The sequence below is a fragment of the Punica granatum genome, chromosome 7 (genome assembly GCF_007655135.1).
Source record: "Punica granatum isolate Tunisia-2019 chromosome 7, ASM765513v2, whole genome shotgun sequence".
NCBI lineage: Eukaryota > Viridiplantae > Streptophyta > Magnoliopsida > Myrtales > Lythraceae > Punica > Punica granatum.
Genome location: NC_045133.1, coordinates 23,792,756 through 23,806,339, shown reverse-complemented (window position 1 = coordinate 23,806,339; position 13,584 = coordinate 23,792,756). Strand labels below are relative to the sequence as shown.

The 13,584-nt window shown below is 40.4% G+C and overlaps 1 protein-coding gene, 1 long non-coding RNA gene and 1 other non-coding gene across 3 annotated transcripts; 2 read left to right on the top strand and 1 right to left on the bottom strand.

The window, feature by feature from the left end:
* The first annotated feature begins 212 nt into the window (after positions 1-212).
* LOC116212769 lies at positions 213-1,716 on the top strand. Its single transcript, XR_004157925.1, has 2 exons — positions 213-688; positions 1,509-1,716. It is a non-coding gene; the product is annotated as an uncharacterized LOC116212769 (long non-coding RNA).
* On the top strand, positions 481-575 carry LOC116215770. The gene has a single exon (XR_004158569.1). It is a non-coding gene; the product is annotated as a small nucleolar RNA snoR8a (small nucleolar RNA).
* Positions 1,717-3,309: 1,593 nt separating the features above from the next.
* On the bottom strand, positions 3,310-6,951 carry LOC116215112 (growth-regulating factor 7-like). Its single transcript, XM_031550691.1, has 4 exons — positions 6,103-6,951; positions 5,124-5,354; positions 4,597-4,978; positions 3,310-4,204 (listed from the first exon to the last, which is right to left on the bottom strand). Exons 1-4 carry the CDS (start codon positions 6,500-6,502, stop codon positions 3,496-3,498), a joined length of 1,722 nt encoding a protein of 573 aa, XP_031406551.1. The 5' UTR covers positions 6,503-6,951; the 3' UTR covers positions 3,310-3,495.
* Positions 6,952-13,584: the final 6,633 nt, after the last annotated feature.

Genomic DNA, 13,584 nt, shown 5'->3' with positions numbered 1-13,584 from the left:
AATCTCTTAACCAATCTTCGACTCTGCGCTGTTTTGCCCGCCAGTGGGCCGTGCGGTGTGGTACTTGTTTGGTCAAAGAAAGCCTGAGAGCTCAATCATAGGCCCAATCCAATTGCCAGTCCAGCCCGGCCCACTAAAACCGAACTTCTGTTGCCGCCGAACGGGTCAAACCTCAGAGAATTTGAAGCTAGCTAGGGTTTTGACCTGCGAACATCACGAACGCCTCCCGCTCTTCTTCTTCTTATATATATATATATACGCAGCAGGAGCCTCTCATGGCAGCAAGCGGTGCCATGCCGCTTCTGAATCAACCATAACGACAGCTCTTGAGCTCCGTCTTCTTATGGGATTTCGGTCCTTTCAATCAAGCTCTGCTTTGCAGTTGGGTCATTGATTGATTGATTTTTCGTTCCGTTTCGCAATTTTGATTTGAGTTCTTCCGAAAAGTTTGAGCTTTGATATGATTATTGAGTGGGGAGTTGAGGTGCGATGATTATAAAGATAATTCCTCGTTCTGACTCGCTATTGCCAATGGCATGACAGACTCATTTTACACCCATAGAATATGAGCACCTCAACCTCTCCTTCCAGATTGTTTCATTTTAATAGTTCTGTATTATTTGCGAATTTCGTTTGATTGAAGACGATGAGTTTCTTGGAGTACCCAAGTGGAAAGCTTTCTTGTTGGGTCAGCCCTCTTAAGCCAAATCTCTCACCTTTTTGAGCTGATGAATGTTGAATGCTGGATCTTGACTGCTGCTGGAATGATCATTGTGTGGGTTCGTTATGAGATGACATTCATGGATTAAGTGATGAAGAGAGATTCTTGTTGGGTCATGACTCTTGAGCCAAATCTCACCTTTTGGAGCTGAATGTTGAATGTTGGATCTTGAGTGTTGCTGGAATGGCCATTGTATGAAGTGGTCTTGAGATGACAATCATAAATATAGTGTTCTCTTGGAATGTGATGATAAGATTAAAAATTTTCTAATTCAGTTGATTCTTATGCGTCCTTCTTAAGCCATTTTAGTAAATAAGAAGAACGCTGATATTGAAGTTTCTGTCATGACTGATAAAGTGTGATCCTAGACTTGATTCAATTGAATTGCCCTGTTCATAATGGCATTATACTGATGGCTCTGTTTGATACAAAGTAAGCATTCTAGACGAAAGTGGAATGTTCCCGTTTTGTTATGTTGAGGAGTCGAACTCTGTTCTTCACATGGCAGTTTCTGGTAACTGCTTCTGTGGTGGTTCGACTCCATACATTGATCCAGGTGGTGTTTAAAGCCCAAATGTCACGGATTGCAATCTTTATGTTTGGGTTACGCACGCCTCCACATTGATAAATCATATTTTCCTCGGACAGAATTTGTTAATTGTGCCCAGAAGTTATGCTGGTGAACTGTTTGGTAGATTTAATGGTTTTTTTTGTACACTTCACTGCTCGTTCATTCTGTCACTCTTTTTAGGTTTATTTGTGCAATTACTAAATTGTTGCTGTGCAGAGTCGTACTAAGGACGGATATTTCCGGCCTAGTAATAAGCTGATCCTGGGAATGACTGCCATTGCAAACCTAAGAGAAGACAATGGGATTTGAAGAGAATAACTGATATTCCTATGGGCAAATTGTCCATTTTCAGAACAGCTTTCCAGGAAACGATTTCCCGTTGTGATTATTGATTAATCCAAATGGTTATTGAGTTTTATGGAGACCCTCTGCTTTGCATTCCTAGGAGCACTAATGGACGAGGAGGATATCTATATCAACCCCAAGGTTCAATATATATGACAACATCTATATACTATCTATGCCGAGTTACCGAAACTACTCTATCCTTATCAACCTAAAGATGGGACACTATAATACTGTGTTCATCCTAGAGGCAGCAGTTCCTCCGAATCGGGCTCGGGTTTGAAAATAGTCAAAGGAAATTTCTCAAAGCATTGCCCATGCCCAATGAACTTATATTGGATCACTAATGACGTAGCACCTAGAATTGGCCCTGTGTATTAGTGACGAGAAACTGGGCCTCGTTGGTCGAGGCAAGAATCATTTTCTCTGCATTTCTCAACGTGATGAGTGATGAGGGTGACGGTGAAAGAGCATATCACTGCACATGCATACCGTTGAATTCCACTGTTTCTCTTTAAAGGTGAAGATTTTGTTCTCAGGCAACAATCATTTTTCGGAGTACTCATTGGTACTGTTCATCAAGCCAATTCGGTTCATTATAATAGCTTCATCAAACGATGGACCGTGGATTTAAATCCATAAATGCTCGAAAGCTAAAGCCGAACAGTGTCCTCCCGAAATTTGAACTGCAAATTCCTGCCCTTCTCCTGGATCATAATGGCAATTATCCCCACTCACCAAACTCAGACGAAGAGCATGATCCCAGCCCTGGCCATGATTCCTTGCAGAAGAGCAACTTTAAATTGAAAAAATAATAATACTGTCAGAAGTTTCTACTCTGCTTCATTTTTACCCTTCTTTTGCTTATGTAACAGAAACGAAACTGTCACAAAAAGGAGCCCAATAATTGACTCACGAGGCATCATTCTCCTCCACAGCCCATCTCATCCTATTCACTCAGATTTCCCTTTCAGACAACCCAGAGAAATAACGATGAGAGAAAGTCCCAAAATAACAACTCATAAATTACCAAAATCATCAGGGTATTCAGGTTTCATCCGACTACCTGCAGTAAACGTCTTGCAAACCTACTGAACATGTTAGTCCGGTATTGGCACGATAAGGGAGTGTTTCATTAAGAGAGGATTGATTTGGTTTTAGGGGTAGCTTTTTCTGACTTATTAATCAATTGAACACACTTGACGTCTGAGCATGAGCATGAGTGGTAGGTTACGTGGGGTCTGCTCTTAACAGGCTAATAGTTCCATTGATGAGGAGGAGGCATGAGCTAAGTTCGACTGGTTTAAGAGTTACATACAGCTCAATCCCGAGGGCCCATCGGTCGAATCGAATTCATTGACTGAATTAAACACGACTGTCTTCATCAGCCGGTCCCGCATTATGTAGTCTGACATTTCTACTGTTGCATGAACCTTGTGACTGTTCTTATTATCAGCCCCCCAACAACCAACAAATATTGCCCACCAAGAAGACTACAATCCCCAATGGATTTCCAGTTCCCATCGCTCAAGGAAACGAAATCTTCTATGTCAAGAGAAACAAATCTCTTCCGTTGGGAGAAACGTGGAAGGAACGGGGTACTAGATGTCTTTCGAAAGTTGGAAGCTCTCCTCTGGGTGCATGAAGATGATAAAACAATTGCAAGGCCGGATCGGAGTGAATGTTACTGATGATGCTTAGTTAACCTTAAGGTCATGGATTAGCCCACACTTCGCATATAAAATGAACAAATTTACGATGTCTCATGAAATAAACTAGATTCAAATAAAACATAACCATGTCAGCCAAGACGATTCCTAAAAGAAACAATGAAAAATCCCCTCAGTGTCCAATCAAGTCAAACTTCACTGCACATTGCAGACCCTTCGAGCGGCTTTGATCGGTTCTCTTCAACTCGGGGACTGCTACCGGCACTGCTGTTGGAAACTGAACCGAAAGCAGTCTTTTGAAGAACTCCAGTGGGTGATGATCCGAGTGGTGAGCTTGAACTGCTCTCCCAGCCCTCAGTCATGAGGTTGAGAACCGATGAGTTTTTACAATCCGTTGAACTGTTGCTGTTATTAGCATTGTGGAGGACTTCACCAAGCGGGCCCCCCATCGATGTCTCCCAGGATATGGGTATCCAGTTCACCGTCTGCTTGTGAACCTGTTCACCATAGCCGGTTCCGCCTCCAACCCCCAAGTTCATCTGAACCTGGTCCAGATCATGGGCCGACCTCAGTGGCGACAAGGTGACCCTATTATCGTTGGAAGCCATCGGGATCGAGATTGATAGGTGGGTCGCATCTGATGATTGGACACTCATCACGGGCCAGTCATTGATGAAATGGCGGATCGAATGGTCCGATTCGGTTTCCCTGTCTGTTAGGTCTTTCAGAGTGCCCAAATTTTGGCAGCTGTTCAAGAGGGATGATGTCCTTTCTGAAGAAGAGTCAATCAGAAACGGAGTCGCTTTAGACTTAACATTTGTGCTGGGCGATATCATGGAGAAGCCCGACGATGGGTTTTGAATCTTCTCGCTCACATTCTCTTTGTTCATAAAGAACCTGTTCCCGCGATAGAAAACTAACTGCCCATTAGTTTCAGCCAAGGAAAAAATGGAAACGGAAAACAACGAATAGAAGAACAGCATATTATTCCACGGTAAGTTCGATTTGTTCACTATACAACCATAGAACTTGGAATTCTTAAAAGGCTTTGGACCTATTCATAGAGTTCTCAAGATGACGTACATCCTCTAGCAATCGAACCAGAAACATACATTAGCTAAATCCTAATCCAGGCGACCTAAAAGATGTAATTCTCAATGCAAAATTGTCTGTCTCATGTTCTATGCCCAGAACTGCTACTACATTCGGGGCACGGATACAATCAAGCATTAATATCGATGAAGAAAAATGCATTAACATACTTCGATGTTCATCATGTTCTAAAGTACCTGTTTAGAGAGGAGTCTGCAGAAAGACTTAGAACTCCTGACTGAAAGTTGGTGTAGCTATTATGTGAAGCACCACTGCCTGGCACCACTGAGCCGACCGGCAAACCCTGTTTATTAGCACTGGCAGCGGAGGGTGTTGCAGTGGTGGCACAAACAGTGGCGGTGGTGGCAGCGGGTCCACCAGAAACAGGATGCCCTGAATGTAGGCCTTCCACAGGCTTTCTTGAACGATGGCGGCCCCGGTTCATGTGGCGCTCGCAGTATTTCTGATCAGCAACTGCATCCCTCGAGCACCGCCATTTCTTCCCATCCGTCCTCCTGCACCTTCCGGGCTCCGGATCCGTGCTGTTCGAGAACCCGAGCTGGAAACCTCCCCATCCCACTGCAGCACAATTGTGCCATACGCACTTTTTAGTACTCAAAGAAAAGTGAGCAAAGCTTTGGTTCCCACCCAAAACGCCCATAGAAAATTCTCCCAAAAAAAAATTGAAAGAAACATTTTTGCAGGATGAAGGTGAGGAACATACGCGAATTGGGTCGCAGAAGTCCGGAGGCGTAGCAGGAGAACCCGGCGGACTCGAAAGCTTTCCGGATGGGGATGAGCAGATTGGAAGGGACAGGCACATTAGCATTGATGTACTTGTAGATCATGGCCTGATGCTCCAGCTCCATCCACTGGGATGGAGTGAATGGGCCTCTCCCCCCTCCCAGCGCCATGCCATGCATATTCCCACCATTCAGTCCCCCAGAAGCCAGCCCTGCGATCAGATAAATAATCAGTTCCTTCCTCCTCCACAACAACGGAACAAAGCAAGAAAAGCTCAAACTTTCAAGACCTTTTTTTTTTTTTTACAGTGAACCGACAACAGAGGATCTTTGTCTCTCTCTCTCTCTCTCTCTCCCCTCTCTGGTGCTGTTACTTAACGTTCTATGGGGGTTGGTTGCATTTATGGAGTTACAGCAGTGATGGAAGCTATGCTCGGGCGAGTAGCGGAAGAAAAAGGGAATTTTGAGGTGATGGGTTGATGTTGTTTAAAGGAAATGGGCCAAATCTTGTCTAACAAATCTTAATTTCACCTCCCTATTCCTTTTTTTTTTATCTTCTTTTGTGCCCAACCAGTTCCCGGCTTTCATGGGGCTCCCCCTGGAGCCTATCCACAAAAATCACGACCCCCCATTTTCACAGAGGACGAATTTTGAAGCTGTGGGGAGGAAACATTTTGCAACTTCTTTCCCTCACTTGACAAGACAGAGGGAGGAAAGGGAAGGAGAAGACGACCATCGTGGATTTTTACGAAAAGTCTCCTCACCCAATAAAAAAAGAAAGAGACCAAAGACATTATCAACCATTAGCAACAGGAAAAACATGTTTTTTGCTTCCCACTAAAAGAACATCTCCTCTTTTCTCCATTTCACGAAACCAAGACCCCCCGTTGACAGCATCTGCATCGACCATTATTTTTCAAGAAAAGCTCTCACTTTCATCTGGCCAACAGGCATTGGTACCTGCGTAGTTGCTGTACACGGAAGGCGTGTAGCTGAAACAGGGCAATGCAGGGGGCTGCGACTCTGATTTGGAGAGAGGAGAAACGGAGGAGGCGGAGGACGAGAAGCAGAGCATGTGCTGACTCTGCTGAGCATCTGAGAAGAGACTGTTACTGCTGCCCTTCAGCGCCGCCTTGGGAGCAGAGACAGAGAAGTAGTCATCACCAAATTTGGCCACTTTCGCGGAGCCACCCCTGTTGCTGCTCCCGCTGCTGCTGCTGTTGATGACCCTCCACTCGTCAGCATCCTCGGAGGGAGGCCTCTCGAGCTGCCTGAAGAACGCGGATCCGTACAGCTTCTGCTTGTCCTCAGGATCTGAACCACCCACAAGCCCGTCCAAGCCCACCGCCCCAAACTCCATGCGGGAATGTAAGGCTAAGAAGAAGAAGGAAGAAGCAGAAGAGGAGACACACCCAGAGACTCAAAAAATGGACTTTTTTTAGAGATGGAGGAGCATTTGTGGGTCAGTTGCAGAGGAGACAGCATCAAGCAGGAGTGAGAGGGGGAGCTGTGGGAGGGAGCAAGAAATATTTCACCTTTTAAGGGGGGGAAGGGAGGGGATGGAAGAGATAGATTATTATTATTATTATTATTATTATTATTATTGTTCTGTTGGAGCTGTGGGTGAGGGTGTGGGGTTTGGGAACTGAAGAAGAACAAAGAATATGTCTTTGCCTTTGGGTTTTGTTTTGGAGAAGAAGATCAGGAGAAGAAGATCAGGAGAAGAAGTTGGTGTTCTTAGCAAAAGTGAAATAATTGGGGAGAGAGAGAGAGAGAGAGAGAGAGAGAGAGGGAGGGAGGAAGAGGTTTTGGGCTGAGGAAGGAAGTACCATATATATACACCAAGAAATGCCAACAAGAACATCCCATTTTCATTAATTCAGGGGAGAAAAAAATCACTGAAAGAAGGCTTCTTTTTTATTTTCTGCCCAAAAAAGAGAAAAGGAAAAGAAAAAAAGAAAGAAAATTTGCTCAATGAGTTCATAGTGTGGAAGCATTGCTGGATCAAGACAATCCACTCCCTTGTGCTCAATTGCAAGCATAAAATGGTCAGACAGGGGGCAGTATAATCAGCTAACTAATTTCCCAATAAGGTCAAGTTGTTTGGCTGGGTATTCTTTGGTATGATCATAAGGTATGAGATTAATCCTATTCGGACGTAAATTATTTCTAACAATGATTGTATTTTGTGAAATTTAAACCTTTGTTTTTTTGTATTAAATGAGACGGATTTAGATGTAAATAGAGAGCGAGGTTATTATAAAACCTGATCTCACCATGTGGTATGATAAAACACTACTAAGATGCTAGATTATGAGGAAATAAGAGTTAACTTGAAGGTTTAAAAATGACTATTAATTACGTACATAATATGATATTTTTGATAATTTTTTAATGTGAGCTGTTAATTTTCAATTTGTTTTATTCAGAGGTAATTTTTTTCTTTTGAGGAGGTAACTTGTTCTAACCCAATCGATTGAGAAATTTTCATATGGCATCAGTCTTATGGTGCTTCTACTTAGTCCGAAACCTCTCGATTACAAGTAATGTATTTCTTAATCAAAAATAATTATTAACTGTACCATGTCTCATAATTAAGAGAAAAATATAAATAAGATATGAGGGGAGAACGGGCGAGTACTGCTATAACGAATACTCGTGCATGAAATTAAAAGAATTTGATTCAATTTTTAAAAGTGAAATTTGTCCTATCTTTTTAGATTTTTAGTTTTTTCTTGTTATTAGGCAATCCATCTTCCTAGTAATAGAGAAAAAGAAAAAGAAAAAAAAAGTGAAAGAGGAATTCAGTATTGAATTGGAGAGAGGAGAAGGGTGGGAGGGGGAAGATTTAGAAGGGCGGTTTCCTTTCTTGCAAAGTCCGCTAGCGGCTTTCTTTTCTTTTCTTTTCTGCTCTTAATTTTTATTTCATATTTTAATTGGGTCCATCTTGTTGGGAAAAATCCATGGGCTTACTTGAGACTCGGGCCCATCCGCAACCCAAAAGCTTAAGCCAATGGGTTGCTAGACCATTATCTCTTATAAACCTATGGATTTCCTCTCAATTTTTCCATGTGGGATTACTTCCATCACCCGCCCTCATCATTCTCCATATAGGAGAGAAACCGGCCCAACAATTCCCCCCATTCTCGACTATATGGAGGACTTCGAGCCGGCCTTTTTACTTCCGGACTCGGATACCAATTGTTAGGTCACGGCCCAACAATTCCCCCCCATTCTGGACTATATGGAGGACTTCGAGCCGGGCTTTTTACTTCCGAACTCGGATACCAATTGTTAGGCCATTCACTAGCCACGAGTTCCACACTCGGGCCTTGGCGCGGTGTGGGTTTCCACGCATAGCGTGTGCACTTCTCCAGGATCGTTAGCTTGGGCTCTGATACCACTGTTGGGAAAAATCCATGGGCTTACTTGAGACTCGGGCCCATCCGCAACCCAAAAGCTTAAGCCAATGGATTGCTAGACCATTATCTCTTATAAACCTATGGATTTCCTCTCAATTTTTCCATGTGGGATTACTTCCATCACCCGCCCTCATCATTCTCCATATAGGAGAAAAACCGGCCCAACACATCTCTCGTCTTTAAATAATTCATGCAATTAGGCAAAGAGAAATTTATTAAGTAACTGTTTTTTGGACAATATATAAGAATATGAAAAAGAAAATCATTAAAAAAATTGCCAAATAAAGGAGAGAGTGGTGGGCTGCATGAACTTAGTTTATTGATCCATTGACACGTGACATACGCCACCATATTCTTCCTCCTCATGTGGCCTACGCTAGACTCTCTCTCCCCTCTTCCTCCTCTTAGGAATCTCTCCTCCCTCAACATTTCGTACACTTTTTTAAGGCAGGAATAAGATAAATCGCAACTATCATATGTTTACATAAGACTATGTCTAATAAATGCAATCATCCATCAATACAAGCAAATGGTGAGGGAAATAATCCATCCCAATATTGGATCTATGAATATTTCATTGTCCTTGATAGTATTAACTTCATTTCACAACGCATTATTCGATTCTATTTATATATACAAAGAAAGTATGATACCACGATACATATAGTCATTGATATAAAAATGTACTTCAAAAGATCGAGTTTAATAGTTTTACGTTGCAGTTTGTAGGTACCTCGCGGGGGCTCTTACATTGTTAGAGATGAGAGGGCAAAAGTTCTCCCACAAGCTAGCTAGCCCAAGGGAGTATTAGGGTACTTAAAAGAAAGAGGAGTAGGCATTTGACCAGAATTGCATCCCTATATATTCCCTTCACCAGCAATCCAAATTATTGATGTGCTTTTGTAAATGTTACATCTCTTGTCTTGGGGTTTGGTTGATTGTTATACTACATGGAAAGTTAAGAGATATTCATTAAAAAAAAATTTAAGATTGTTGAGGGGGAGGAGAAGATCAAAGAAATTTTCGCCTAACAACCAAGAAGTTTCAAGTGATTCGATATTTATTGTGAAATTGTTTGTACCCCTTTATTATTATTAGGATTTCAAATTCGTTGTATTAGGCCCATAAACCTCACATGTAACTGAAAAGAAAAAGATTGTGGAAAAAATATTTATGAGATCATTTTACCTTAGTTATTGATCGATACATGAGATTATTGTATTTATTAAATATAATGAATTATTCAAAAAAATGAATTATTGGGAATTTGAGTAATTTATGATTTTGAATTACATGTTAAATATATAATTTATGATTTATCTTTACAAAGACAATATGTGCTCCATAAAGTCTTTACCAACCGCGATTGCAAAATTTTAACTTAATAAAGTGATTACAACGATTTACTTTACAATTAAATATCGTAATATCTTGTGATAGTTCGACAATGTTCCAAAAAAGTACGATAGCTTTGTAAGCCAAACACCCCCTTGGAGTTTTCATGCGTTTCCCCTTTAAACGTAGCGCGTAAACTAAAATGTTAGGCTTTGTTTGGGAATAACTCCACTCCATTCCAACTATAAATAATTATATTTATTTGATGTTGTAATGATTGTATTGTTGAATTATGAAAAAAGCATGAAAAAGTAATAAATAGTTGAGAGAATTTAGTATTAAAAATTAAATTGAATGATTGAAAAAATTGAAGAAAAATAGAAAGGTAATAATTGTGTCGTTAAATTGAAGATAAGTGGAGTAAAGTTCCAAAACCAAACATGCTCTTAAATTTATGAGCTTACCTTAATAAAATTTTCACATTTTACTTATTTTCTCTATGTGCTTCTTCAGCCCATCGGGGAGACTAATATATACCAACACCTACAGTTGTACTTTATCGACTGCAGAACATCTTTAATTTGTAGTCTGTGGTGAAATTTGCAGCCCAAGGAGTTGATCAACAATCATAAGAGGTATGCTCGGAATTGATGATCCATTAGTTGATTAACAATCACATGTACGAGAGGTTGGCTCCGGATTGATGATCCATAACTGCTTCTTTTGGATGATGGTTAGGGCGAGCTACAGGGGGAGCGTTGTCATCGAAGTATAATAGTAAGTTTTCCATAACCCATCATACCCTTAATATGAACAAGCTAGGATGTAAGAAGAATTTATTGATTGTCCTATTCTTGTTTGAATTAACCTGACAAGATATATCGGGTGAGCGTACGAGAGGGTTCCACGAGAATGTGACTGATGAAGCAAAACCCTCAACCTCAGGCAAGCCTTGAGGATTTTGATTTCTCAAGCGACATACAATTATGTGATAAGATTAGCTAAAAGTTGCATTAATCAGCTCCATAGTTTCAACAAATCCCAATTTAAAGGTAGGGCGCTATGAGTCCTGGCTCGCACTCTAGAGTCGATCTTTGTCGCTCGATCACCGGAGATTCTAACCCGATCCACACATTTATAGACAAACACATTGATCCTTTTTTTTTTTCCTAATATATATAAACTGTATGCGTATGGATATAGTCTTACGGGCCAAGGGGGGCTCCGCCGGGCGGAAGAAGTTTCGATTTTCCAGAGCTCTAAAGTAACTACTGATCTCTTCACTGACTTCAAATCCTATTACTGTGTCTTCACTTCCAATGACGTTCCTCGTCATGGAGGAAAACGATATTTCTTGGTTGCTCGAGATGGTCTTCTTGTCCTATTTTGTCTTTCAACACTTCTTTTTTCTTTTTCACTTCCAATATAAATAAAAGACAATAGTTAGGTGATCTATAGAATTATGCGGACACAAGCGAGGTAACGAGACTCCTATAACATCTCTGAAAGCGGCAATTCAAGATTGGAATGATAGCATGTGAGCTTTCACCCAAAAAAAGATAGCAAGTGAGCCTACGCAATCCTCATACGACCTCAAGTGTCTAATTCATAAGCCAGTCGGTGTAGTTATCTTTTCCCTAATAAGTGCGCTGAAAAGTCATAGTTTAATTATTTCAATTAAATTGATTTTTGAATATTTTCACCACCCCGACCAAAAAAGAAAATCAGAATACTTAGCCTGAGAAGCAGGGGCGAAGCCAGGATTTCTGTCGAGGGGGGCAAAAATATTATAATAAATATAATTTTGGGGTAAAATTTTAAAAATTCAAAGTTCAGGGGGGCAAGGGGAGCAAAAATGTTACAATAAACTTATTTTTGAGGTAAAATTTTAAAAAATTTAAAGTTCAGGGGGGCAATTGCCCCCTGCTAATATGCTGGCTCCACCCTGCTGAGAAGCATAATTTGAATCCTGCATACACCCAGAACCTCTGGCATCAATGAAATAGCAGTGTCGCCCCCACCTCGCCTCCCTGACTATTTGATACTCCCCTTCTTAGATGGCATCTTCTACTCTGCAGACAACCGTCATCGCCCCTGCGATAGAATCCCCCGATTAGACTCCTGGCTCAATCGATCGTACCAACCGCTTGCACAACTGACTTTTTGTGGCCGCGTTTTTTTGTTGTTGGTTTGAACAGGTTTCGGCTCCCCCGGCTACATTTGTTGGTATGAACTGATCAAGAAAGCTTGGTATTTTGATTTGATAGTCTAGCTGGTTTTGATTAGTTACGTTGCTGCTAGTTTGAACCAATCAAAGGTACCTTGCTGATTTGATTTTAATTTTAAGGGATTTGGTTGTTTAAGAATTGGTTATTTGATTTGATCAAGATGTATGATCAGTGGAGGGTTTTTGCGTTAGATATCGTTCCAAAACTCCTCTTAGCTCTGCTTCCCTTTGAAGCAGTCTCTATGTGGATCGTGTTATACATTACTGATTTTCACTGGGATCCATAAAGAGTTTAATCGCAAAAAATTGATAACAAACTATAATAACTAGAATGATTTCTACAAATGTATCTATGACTATTAATTATATTTTTCTTTGTAGTGGTCTACATAGATATGCTATTTTTTTTTTATCTTTCACAGATGTACCTGTTTTTGTCATTAATGGACATTCGACTCTTGACAAAAAAAAAGTTATATATCTCACAATAAATATATACATTACATGTTACTTTTTTTTTTTGCTTGAACAAATGTATACATACATGATTTATATATATATGTATGTATGTGTATATACGTATATATAGATGAGCAAGGAGAGGCGACGAGAGAGATAGGGTGGCATAAGACGACAAGATGCATAAAATCAAAGAGGGGTTAGCGCGTGAAAGGAAAGCATTTGCACCCTGGAGAAGACAAGTCGAGGTAAATAAATGTAAAAATATGCAATAAATTAAAAAGTGGCAAATATAAAGGCAGAACAGAAGACATTACAGACAAACTACATTTGAATTAAAAAGAAAATTGAAAAGAGCAAAATAAAGCGAATGGATATCTCACCATCATCTCGGATTCCCTCCCAAAAATTAAACTTATCATTCTACATAATCACGGTTATATTTTTGAAAAATAAACTTTTTTTGAGTAAGTGAATGATTTTTATCTGCAATATAATGGTTTATATTCATTAAATATTATGTGGTTGGAACAAATTTACATGGATCTGTTCAATCCGTAAAGCACCTCAGAATTTCAATAAAAGGAAAAAAGGAGTTCACGGATTCTACTTACCACTACTATAACTATATAAATTAAAAAATATTAATTGATTGGCAATGGACGATAATTTATTACATAGTAAAGTTATGTAATTTATTGTGTATATTTTACTGTAATAATATGCGACACTGTAAAGTAATCGGGAGCTAGCTATAGTAGGAGATGATAATAGAGAATGAACTAATAACATTTATCCTTATAGGGAGACAGGTCAGGTTGGGTACCATTTGACGTTGATGTGTCAACGCTGCTCTTGTACTCCCTCGACCCCACCTCACTTCTTGCTCTCACCCTTTTCCTCTGTGCATTTATTCTTTTTCTTCTCCCTCTTTACATCAAAGGATTTGTAGGATCTCTTTATTTGCATTTCCCACCTTTGGATGCTCAATGTAAAACC

What these genes read in the sequence shown, in the direction of transcription:
- LOC116215112 (XM_031550691.1), bottom strand. Translation starts at nt 6,502, where the DNA reads ATGGAGTTTGGGGCGGTGGGCTTGGACGGGCTTGTGGGTGGTTCAGAT. An exon ending in CGTGTACAGCAACTACGCAG is followed by an intron (nt 5,355 to 6,102) that starts GTACCAATGCCT and finishes ATCTGATCGCAG; the next exon opens with GGCTGGCTTCTGGGGGACTG. An exon ending in ACTTCTGCGACCCAATTCGC is followed by an intron (nt 4,979 to 5,123) that starts GTATGTTCCTCA and finishes ATTGTGCTGCAG; the next exon opens with TGGGATGGGGAGGTTTCCAG.